This window comes from Mustela lutreola, chromosome 3 (assembly GCF_030435805.1).
Source record: "Mustela lutreola isolate mMusLut2 chromosome 3, mMusLut2.pri, whole genome shotgun sequence".
NCBI lineage: Eukaryota > Metazoa > Chordata > Mammalia > Carnivora > Mustelidae > Mustela > Mustela lutreola.
Genome location: NC_081292.1, coordinates 1,429,901 through 1,440,994, shown reverse-complemented (window position 1 = coordinate 1,440,994; position 11,094 = coordinate 1,429,901). Strand labels below are relative to the sequence as shown.

General features: G+C 61.2%; 1 protein-coding gene across 3 annotated transcripts; it reads left to right on the top strand.

Annotated features, from left to right (window-relative positions):
* The first annotated feature begins 5,936 nt into the window (after positions 1-5,936).
* LOC131827792 (lymphocyte antigen 6D-like) lies at positions 5,937-11,094 on the top strand. Of its 3 annotated transcripts, XR_009352140.1 has the most exons (5): positions 5,937-6,088; positions 6,411-6,515; positions 7,166-9,105; positions 9,443-9,670; positions 11,080-11,094. XR_009352140.1 is itself a non-coding variant. In XM_059168821.1 (3 exons), exons 1-3 carry the CDS (start codon positions 6,046-6,048, stop codon positions 7,396-7,398), a joined length of 408 nt encoding a protein of 135 aa, XP_059024804.1. In that variant the 5' UTR covers positions 5,937-6,045; the 3' UTR covers positions 7,399-7,903. The 3 variants fall into 3 exon arrangements, 2 of the variants coding, with proteins under 2 accessions (XP_059024804.1, XP_059024805.1); XM_059168821.1 differs by lacking the exons at positions 9,443-9,670; positions 11,080-11,094 and having other exon boundaries at positions 7,139-7,903; XM_059168822.1 differs by lacking the exons at positions 9,443-9,670; positions 11,080-11,094 and having other exon boundaries at positions 5,938-6,088; positions 7,166-7,903.

Here is an 11,094-nt window from a genome sequence, read left to right as displayed (position 1 = left end):
TCTCGGCTGCTCAGTCCCATGTCCCCTCTCTCTTTCTGCCCCTCCCACACACGTGTGTGCACACGCGGCTCTCCGAAGGGCATCGCGACTCGTGGTACCTGAGGAGCCGCACGACCAGCAGCTCTCTGCAGCAGTGAGTACGTATTTACTGAGCGCCCACCGTTCGCCAAGTAATTTTGCGGGTTTGGGGCACAGGCTGGACTCCACCGCAAACTTCTCTGCATGGACTTTGCGCGCTAGTCAGAGAGTCGACACCTAGATGGGGCGGGAGAGGCGTGTGTGCTGAGGGCGGGGTAGAGGCCGGGGGCGGGGGAGAACAAGGTGCCCGAGCTCAGCTGAGGACAACAAGCCTCTCTCCAATCAAGTCAATCTTTTCACCTTATTCCCAAGTTTTGACTTTTTTTCCTTAGTGGGGAACCAGGAGATGGAAATACATTTTTACAGATATGTGAAGCCACCAGACAGGCCACCAGGGAATTCGGTAGCCAAGTCTGAAAACCAAGCCGGGGGCCCTGCCAGAGTGGGACTGGGGGTCTCTTGGGGGAGGGGGCTGCAGGAAGGAGGCCCCCCAGCACTGAGTGCGTGAGCAAGGAGTGAGTCGGGGACTGAAGTCAATGCCTGGGTTTGCACTGCAGCGGTCCCAGGTGGACATGAACACAGTTGTGTTCGTGGAGTGACGGCTGGGAACCCTTCTAGAGCAGGAGCGAGAGGAGAAGCAGCCACAGAACACAGAGAAGGTTCTCGGCCACTTTTCTATAAAAGTAGACAAATGGGGACTCACTGGACAGGAGGAGACATCAGGAAGAGAAGGGTGTCCTCACAGCTGATACCCCAGTGGGGCGCTGCTCTACCAAGGGGACAGCGGTGAGAGGAGCAGCTCCTGGAGCCCTGTCCTTGAGCAGAGAGACGGGGGCGAGTGCTGCTGGGGAGCAGAGCGCTGGCCACTGGCCCCCCTGCAGCCACGACCCTTGCTGGGACGAGTGAGGTGGAGATGCAGCCAGCAGGAGCCTCTCTCTCAGGCTCTCTCTGAGTCACGAACACTAGACCCCCAACTTATGACGCTCAGGAAAGAGTGTCCTTGGGGAGCCCCTCGCCCTCGGACACAACTATGAAGAAAAGAGAAGAGGACACTGTCGCTTTCAGAGGGTGAGCGGGCACTACAACACCCGCCAGGGAGCAGGCGGTTCGGAGACCTCCACACTTAAAAGCCGCAGGAGGCGGACGCGGTCTGTTCTTCGGGGGGGACCATCCAGGAGGGAGGACAACCAGTAGCCGGACGCAAAGAGGGAGCAGACAGAAGGGCGGCCTGTCCGCACCGAGCGCCAGGGAGCGTGTACGCACAGACACGTCCTCGGGGTGACTCAGGGCTCTCACAGCGGATCTGGGAGCACTGGACCGGCTCAGATGCTCCCCACAGTGTTTGGCAGAGCCCCCCCAGATTGCGGCCTTGGAGACAAGGAAGAGAAGCAACGCTCACCACCGTCAGCTGTCAACCAAGGCCAAGGCCGTAGGCCATTCTGAAGAAGCATTTCTCAGTCCCTGCATCGCCAACCCTCGTGAGGGTCACCCCTTCTGCAGCGAGACCTCCTGGCTGCGCGGGCCCGGGGAGCGGCTTCGGGTGTGCGCCCTCCGACCCCCAGGCCCTGAGAGTGGACAGCAGGCGCTATGCCCCCAGGGCCCTGGCGGCGACCGTCTTTGCTCTCTCTGCTGCCTCCGTCCCTGGAAGCTCCAGTTAGGAGGGGGCTGTGTGCTGCCTCAAGAGCAGCGGTGTCCCCAAACCTGGGCTTTTGGGGGATGCTTCCTTGTTGGTGATGCGAGCAGTGCGCAGCGGGGCCTCGGGGCAGCAAGCACTTGGCTTATCAGACCTGGCCAGGGCCCCACCCTCTTCCTTCAGGGCTTCAAGGACACAGAAACCAGGAAGAGTGGAGTTTCAGGAACTCACTTGGCCTCTGGGTCTTCTAACAGGAGCCATCACAGGGGGCACCTGCTGCTCTCCCCGGAGGCACTTGCCCAGATTCCTCACACGACACCATTGTCCCAAAGACCCGCATGTGCCCATCCTACACAGGCACCTGTTGCCTGCCTGATCTCTCTTTCTGTTCATGGAAGACCGCAGCCCCCAGCACCTGGTTCCTGGCCTTGTCTTGATGAAGTTTTAGAATATAGGTGAGGTTCAACGGGGGTAAGGTCTGGAGCCGAGGACCCAGAAAGAATTCTTGAGACATCTTTGGTGCAAAACGGTGGTTTATTAAAGCCCGGGGACAGGACCTGTGGGAAGAGCTGCTGCCCCGGGGATGTGAGGGGGGCAGGTTCTGCATGTACGATCCCCGGGGATGTGAGGGGGGCAGGTTCTGCATGTGCGATCCCCGGGGATGTGAGGGGGGCAGGTTCTGCATGTGTGATGGGGTTGGGGAGAGAAGAAAGAGAGGTGTCAACGGAACTTCCATCCGCTAACGGGGACCTGCAAGACCCGGGATGCCAGAGGCCTTGCCATCGCCAGGGTCGTTCTGCCCTTTTTAGCAGGCTGTTAACATTAAGATGTTGTGAGATTCCCGGAGAACGTCAGAACGTCACACACGTCCCACCCGGGAGTGGGGGTGGGAGGGCTGCAGCGTGTCAGGTTCTTCCCCTCCCACGGAACCCAGCAACCCTGTCCCATGACTCACCCGGGAACCTGCCATCTGCCAGTCTTTCTCTCCCAAGCCCCGGACCCCACTTGCCCACAGGAAGCATCACCGTCTCTCCGGAGCCCTCCCTCGCTGCACGGCCTGCCACAGCCCCATCTTGTTAGCGCATTGGCCCAGCCTGAGAATGCAGGGTCTTTCCCCACACCCTCCTAATCTACCCCACCCAGATCTCCTGTTTGAGGCTCTGGTCTTGCAACGCTCACACCCTGAAGATCCCGGACCACTGGGCAATGTCACAGCTTAGCGGCCTGGTGGACTGAGTCAGCCACGGGCCCAAAGGTCGGTACTCTATCACCACCAGGTTTATGATGCTGGGCAAGTCACTGGCCTGCCTCATCTACTTTTATAGCCTCGGATACAGAAGAGGTGGTAATTAAGCCACATTGCGTAATGAACACTGAGAAGCTCCCGGAATAGACTGAATATTTTCCGTAAATGTCAGAGTCCCGATGCACGTTTCCTGCTCACAGTGGCTCTGAGAAGCTGGGCAGGTAAGCAGACACAGTCTCGTCCCAGGCCAATGTGCGGCCATGTTCCCCGCGGCCACAGTGCCCGCAGCCCTCCACCTCCGCGGCCACCACGACCCCTCTCCCTTGACCCACAGCCATGGGGCAAGGGGAGCCAGGCAGGACACCCTCCCTCGGACAGCAGTCCCCTCTCCCCCCCCACACACACAGCCAGGCCCCTCCTGCCTCTTGAGGCGAGATGAGGCACCCAGGAAGGGCAGGCACGGCCAGGAAGGAGGAGGTCGTTGGATGGAGAGGAAGGGACGCGGGACCCGCCAGCCGAGGGGTCTGCGCCAGCGCAAAGCTCCCTGACAAACGTGTGTGGACCCGGGCCTCTACCCACACACCAAACACTTGGGCTGCTTTAAGGGGAAATACACTGTTGCTGTTTTTAACAGCGCTTCTCCAGCCCTACCGCGCGGGAGCCTCACCGGGACGTCGCCGACAGAGTGCAGGCTCCGATTTGGCGGCTCAGACACAGCCACGCACCACTGTCCGTCTCCAACGGGCCTTGGGCGCAGTGGGAGCCGCCCCCCGCCCCAGCCGGTCCGCGGGACCAGGCGTGGAGGCGTGAGGCTTCGGTGCAGAGAACGCCCCAGCAACACCACCACCGTCCCCCCCCCTCCCCCAAAAAAAACCAAAAATTGCAGGCTGGGCTCCCAGACACAGCCGCAGACCTGGCCTGCTCTGGACGCTGCTGTGTCCACAGTGGCCGTGGCCCCAGCACCGGGCCTCCTCGGGCCCACGCGCAGCTGCCATCCCGCCGGCCGGCTCCAGGGCTGCCTCCAACTGCCACCCTCCGCGCCTGCCGATGGGCTTGGGAACCTAGTCTTCTGGCAAGTTCCACCTGGCACTTCTGATTGGTGGAGCTACGTCACATGTCCAGCCACCGCCGCAGGGGAGGCTGGGAAATGTAGTTTTCGAGCGTCCACTGTGGGGAGGAGGCGCCGCATGGTGGAGAACTGTCCGCAACGAGTGCCACCCGCTAGGACGGCTGGTGCGAGGTCGAGTCACGAGTGTTGGCGAGGACGCGGGGCACCGGGGCCCATGTGCTGCTGGCGGGGACGTAAAATGATGCCGCCGCTGCGGAACACGGTCTGGATTCTCCCCAAACCCTAGGCCGGAGTCCCCTTTGGACTTGCAGGCCCGCTCGGGGCAGGGGTGCAGGGGCAGGGCCCCCAGAGAGCCACGCACCGCGTCCGCAGCAGCCGCGCCTCCGGCCGGGTGACCGACCGACACGACGCAGTCGGGCTGCCGCAGAGGAAGGAGGAGACGCGGTCACCTGCTACCGCGGGTGGACCTGGAGGACGGCGAGACAGGCCGGGGCCGAGAAAGCAAACCCTGTGGACGCCGCTCCCGCGAAGCACCTGCGGACGCGGTTCCCCGCGGCCGTGGAGGTGGGGGAGGGGCGGGGAGCCGGTGTTGGAAGGGACGGCCTGTCCCTGTCGGCCTGGGAAGGTGGAAGGATCTGGAGGTGTGCCTGGGTGAAGGTCGCACAGCGACGTGATCGTGCTTAGTGAACAATGGCTAAAATAGTAAATTTTATGTTATATATATTGTAAAACGATTTTTTATTTTTTTAAATATTTTATTTATTTATCTGTCAGAGGGAGACCGTGAGCGCACAGCTGCAGGAGCAGCAGGAGGGACGGGGGAAGCAGGCTCCCCGCTGAGCAGGGTGCTGGATGCGGGGCTCCATCCCGGGCACAAAGGCAGACGCACAACCCACTGAGCCACCCAGGCGGCCCAGCGCGATTTTTTATAAAGATACAGGAGGATTTTTAGAAGGTCTGAGACTTCCCTAAGTGGTTAAGTGGCGGCTTATTTCTCTGCCTTCTCACATCAGTACCATTGAACAAAGTCCTGTCTGTAGCCCCCATGGTGCCCCTCTCTTTTTTTCCCCTCACGGCCCCCAAACCAACAAAAACCGGCCAGTCTACCCCAGTTGCCTCCCCTGTGGTCCGTCTGCTCTGGGGCTTTCGCCTCCCATCTGGCCAGTGTTATTCCCCACGGGCGGCTGTGGTCCTACAAGTGAGGACGGCTACATTCCTCCCCCCGCAGAGGCTCCGACACCCCCTTCTCCATATTCCTTCCCTCCGTTTCCTCCTGGGGACCAACGACCCCCTGTCGCTGACTGCCAGGTCACGGGGTCTCAAGGTCTCCGCTCACCCGGTCCGCCTTGTCAGCCGCCCAGAAGCTCAGACTTCCATCTCCTGGCAGGGAGGCTGGTGAGGCTGAGCTCCGGGCCACTCGCCCGATGCTTCCCACGGATGGCACGGACTCCTGTCTGTGAGCGCCCACAGGCACCCAGGCTGCGTGGGCACCCCTGGTACGCGGGCTCGGGTTTCTGCCCAAGGGGCCCCAGGCCTCCACAGCCACAGAAGAAGGGGCCGCTCATCAGAGCACGTGTCCTCAAGGCCACGTTAAAGCACCGTTTTCTTCAGCCAGACACGTGGGTCTCATAGGCAGACGCGGTGGCAGTGGCACCCAGCTGCAGGATAAGTATGGAGGCTTCCAGGCCCTCCGCATTTCTGAGAGGCTGCTCTGGGCTCTTGCCTCCTTCCACGTCCTTTGTCCCAGAGACCCCAGAAGGAACTAGTGAGCCCAAGCGCCTCGTCTCTGTCCTCAGCGCAGGACGTGGGAAGCACCGCCAAGGGATGTCTTGATCACTTGTCCGTGTGGGCCTGGGATAAAGGACCTTTGCTCTGGGGGTGTGTCTGGCCCAGGCTGCAGGGGCGTGACCGTGACCCGCAGGGTTGGAGGCAGGAGCCACTGAGGAGGAGGAGACTGGCAGCTACATAAGGGCCAGCCCAGCCCAGCCTGGAGCTCTCTGGGAGGTGGTCGCTGTGAGGATGAAGGCTGTTGTTCTGCTGGTGGCCCTGCTGTGCCAGGGTGGTGAGGCAGGGAGACAGGGTGACGGGGTGGGGGGGACGCCTCTTCCCAGACTCACCCTTCCTAGTGCCTGCCGTGTGTCCTCTGCTGTACTTTCTGACCACTCCCCCCCCCCCCCCGCTCACTGGGGGTCCTCCTTCCTGCCCCGCCCTCACCTGTCCCTCCTCCCTGGAGCACCTGGATTCTGCACTCCGGTCTGTGCTGGATCCCAGGTCCCGGGCAGCAGACGGGGCTCTGCCTCCTTTCCTGCCTCCTTTCCTGCCGTGGCCAGGCCCTGGGGCTTCAGCACACCAGGCGGTTGATGCTGGCCTCTGTCCCCCCACAGCCTGGGCCTTGAGATGCCACAATTGCTCTAGCACTGGAGGGAGCACGTGCTCAGGACCTATAGAATGCCCCAGCCACGCGCAAGCCTGCATTTCAGAGAAGCTAAGTGAGTCCCTCTCCTCCTGCTCTTCCCCCTTCTGCCTTCTAGAAGCCAAGAGGGGTAGATGGGATGTGAAGACCTCGGCAGGGGTTGGGGGAGCAGGACAGGGCAGCCCGGGGCGGGTGGGGGGGGGGGGGCACTTCCCTACCTGGCAGAGGTGCGACACATGTCACTCTGTAACAAGAAAGCCTGTGTTCCGGGGCATCTGGGTGGCTCAATCCGTGAGCATCTCACTCTTCATTTCTGGGGGTCACAGTCTCAGGGTGGGGGGTTGGAGCTCTGCGCTCAGGGGAGCGCCAGCTTGGGATTCTCATTCTCTATCTGCCCCTCCCTCTCTAGCTCTCACTCAAAAAACAAAAAACAAAAACAAAAAAAACCCCAAAATCTGGATGTCAGAATGAGAATCCCCAGGGGATTTCCTGCAAATCCAAATGTGGCTTTGTAGCGTGAGCCAGATCCTGGCCTCGAGGGCACCCCTCCACTGTGGGTCCAGCCAGGGGCTCTGTGGCCAGCCTGGCTCTCTGGGCTGTTGGGCTGGGTGCCATCCGTGTGCTCTCGGGCCTGGGCTCCAGAATGAGCCCATTCTGGGGTCAGGAGGAAGGTTCCAGGCACCGCTCGCAGACCCGCAGCCTCTGGGTGTTTCTTCTGTGCGACAGGCATGGACGTGCTGGGCGGGAAGTACACCTTAGTGGCCAAGACCTGTGTGGAGTCCTGCGACTACCCCAACCCCGTGAAAGCCAGAGCGTACATCAAGGAGATGCAAGTCTTCCAACACTGCTGTAGCACTGACCTGTGTAACGGAGCCGGGAACTGGGGCCCGGGGACCACCACCGTGGGCCTCATGCTTGTGGCCACTGTCCTCGTCACCCTCCCAGGGGCCTTCTTGTGACCCAGAGGTGCAGGACGTGCATGAGGCGGCACAACCCCCGTCCCCATCCAACTGTCTGTGAGCACATCCATGGAGGAGGAGCCTGGGGAGGTGGGGGACTGGGCGGGATGGTCACAAAGGACTGCGCCAACTCATCCCCGATCTTCAAGGCTGACAGATGTCCCCACCCCCAGCACGCCGATGCGAGAACCCCCCAGTCTTTGACTTTGTCTGAGGGTCCTCCCTGGCCTTTCAGCAAAACCAGCCCTGCCCTTGTCCTCTGGGAGCTGCCGCCCCATCCGGGTGGTGCTGGGAGGAGTGTCCTTTGCCCTGGGTGGAGGACCCAACAGCCAGGATGTTGCTTTCAAGGGCAGAACGTGAGGCCTGACTCACACCCCAGAGCCCCTGGTCAGGCTGGGGCTCCGGGGGTCACAAGCCCTCCCCGCGGCGCCTCCCGTCCCTGTCCAAAGCCCCGCTTCCTGACGGGTCCCCCAGGAGCCTCTGGAATAAAGCTCGTACACGGGAATCCTGCCTCAGTGTCTGCTTCAAGAGAACCCAGCCTGAAGCCGAGCTTCGTGCCCGCTGTGGCCATGGCTCCCAGGCGGAGGCGTGTTCTCTGCTCTCCGGGGGTCTCTGCGCCTCGCGAAACCTTTCAAACCATACAGTGTGTCATTCGTGTAGCACTGAGGCCATCAGTCAGGAAATGCTCGGGGTGCTCTGAGAAGAGGTGACTGGGGGGGCCCTCTGGAGACAAAGTGGCCACAGGCCGGGGTGCCTGGATCAGGTTGGCCAGAGTCCAGTGGCCTGTTAGCCGTCGCCTCCTCCCGAGGCAACTGGGGAGGAGTCCCAGGCAGGGCCAGGGACCAGCGGGAGCACTGGGCAGGACTGGCCCATCCCAGGCCCTGCAGACAGAACTCAGACCCCTAAGTTGATGCCTGGCAGAGAGGGTGGCCGGTGGGAGGCCGGGGGATACTCACCATGGACCCCCCTACACAGCCAGGGGAGGTGGGCTTTTCCCAAAGACCTTACCAAACCCTGGGGCAGAAGGCACTCGGGGCGGGGCTCTCAGCTCCTTCTCTCCTTTAGTCCCAAAACCACCACCACCACCCCGCCCCGAGAATCAGACGTCACTCTAATTGTCCTTTGTCTGGTGAAGGGACCTGCTGAGAGTCTGGGTGCTGGTCAGCTCAGGTGTGACAAATCACCAGCGACCAGTGCGATTAGCCTCCCCTGGTCCTGCAGCCGCCGGCGTGTCCTCCCCCTACCCTCACATAGTCTTCGGGTTTCCCCTTCTTATCAGGACACCAGTAACACAGGTTTAGGGCATCTGTAGGACTATCTCGAGACACAGTCACCTTCTGAGGTCCTGAGGCTTAACACTTCAACCTCGGAGTTTGGGAAGGACTCAATTCAGGCCACTATACAGGAGGAGGGAGGGTCCCATTGAAGTCCAAGTTCAGACTCACCAGGATCCCACAGAGGTGAAGGGGCTGCTCCCACACGAGCGGCTGGAAGGTCCAGCCCAGACAGCTGCGCGAATCCCTGTGAGTAGAATGTTTAATCTCGCCCCAGGGAATGCCGGCGTCGGTCCTCCGCTGCAGGTCATCGCAGAGCCTGGGGACGTCCCGAGCACAGTGTCCCGTTTCCCCGGGGCTCTGGGCCACACGGTGTCAGCTCGGGCTCCCGAGGGGCTGGAGACGGAGGTAGGCCACGCAGGAAGACGACCAGGTCAGCGTGACGGGAGCCCGACGAAGACCCTGGACGGGGAGGCGGGGGCTTCCCTGGCCGGCAGCACTCGTGCGAGCCGCACTTCGGGCCGGGAGAGCACACGCTGCCCGTGACTCCACGGGGAGAGGGCGGTGCGGACCCTCCCAGGCCCTGCCCGCGCGCCCCTGCCCCTGGCTGAGGGCGTCTGCGTCCTTTCCTTGCGATGAGCCTAACCGGGAGCCTGACCGCTCTCGTGAGTTCTGGGAGCCCTTGGAGCGAATTAGCGGACCCCACGGGGTCTCGGGGACGGCTGCCTCACTTCACAGTATGACAAAGCTAGTAACCGTGCCTCTTACAGTGGATGTTAAGGGCCCGTGAGACGGAGAACGGCAGGCCCCGCACACCGGCGGCACCGACGCAACGCCCGGAAAGGCCAGGACGGAGCCAGCAGGGCGCGTCCGGTCCGCCCCCAAGCCCTGAGCCCACTGATGGCCTCGGCCCACCAGGACCCCCCAGAGCTGTAAATTCAGGACCCGACGGACAACTCTGAAAAATAAAGAAGAGTCCAAGAAATTATTCTCTGGAGGTGAGATGTAGCCACTGGAATCCCACGAACCCTAACAACCCCGCCCAGCGGGACTCGGAGGCCGCGGCGTGGCCGCGCAGGGTCTCCACGGCGCCCAGCGCGCCCGGCTCGCGCGCGTCTAAGCCCCGCCTCAGGGCTGTTTCCCCCTCCAGATACTTCGCCAGCGCGACTTGCAGGTGCGCCCCGGTCTCCCAGAGGCCTCAAACGTGTGCGAGCAGGAAGCAAGGGAGCGGAGGGTGAAGGACCTTCCGCAGACGCCGGCGCCGGAGGAGCTCCGCCGGGCCGGCGGCAGGACAGACGGACGCGTGGGCGCCAGACAGGTGCGCGTGTGCGTGCGATGCAAGGACGGGCGGGAGGCTTCCAGCCTCCAAGCCTGCGGCGCCCAGCGACATCCCAGCCGCGCAGCGCCGGCAGGAAAGAGCGGGCGGCGGGGCAGGCGGGGAGAGCCGCGCAGCGCAGGCTGCCGAGGAGTGGGGCAAGAGAAAGAAATCTAGAAACTGCGATTTAGAGACGACCAGAGGTTCCTGCTGATGGCCTTAGAACAGAATAGCTTGGACCAATGTTTATGAATTTTAAATTCTTCAAAAGTAAAAATATTTGCGTAACAAACATAAACAGTAAAACGTAAAAACAGCAAATGTGGGGCGCCCGGGGGGGCTCAGCGGGCAAAGTGTCTGCCTTCGGCTCAGGTCATGATTCTGGGGTCCCGGGATCGAGCCCCGCATGGGGCTCCCTGCTCAGTGGGGAGCCTGCTGCTCCCTCTGCCTCTACCCCTCCCCTTGCCCGTGCCCTCTCTGCGCCCCCACATAAACAAAATCTTAAAAAAAAAAAAAAAGCAAACGGTAAAAAGGAGGAAATATGGCCGCCTGGGGGGCTCCGTGGGGTGAAGCCGCTGCCTTCAGGGCAGGTCATGATCCCAGGGTCCTGGGGATGGAGCCCCGCATCGGGCTCTCTGCTTCCCCCTGTCTCTCTGCCTGCCTCTTGGCCTACTTATGATCTCTGTCTGTCAAATAAATAAATAAAATCTTAAAATAAATAAATAAATAAAATGAAAAGGAGGAAATATTTGCAATCGTGTAACAAGCAAAGGTTAATATTCAGGACCTTCTACTGTCCCCTAATTAACATGGAATATATACATCCCACCAAATACAAGAGCACGGGATATGAGTAGGCAGTTTGTACGCGAGAGCCTGCCCCCCCCCCCCCCCCCGCAAGCGAAACTCAGCTCGGCTCCAGAATGTTCTGGGAAGTGGCAAAGGTGTCCCTGCCGGCTCAAACTTTGTAAGGGATGGAGACACGAGCTTATTCACCGTATAAGCTGATGCAACATTTTGGGGGTGATGGAGGGTAGCGATTTGTTAGTAGAATCAAAATTTTACAGATGCTGGCATTTCTCCTTTTTCCAGAAATTTCTCTTCTAG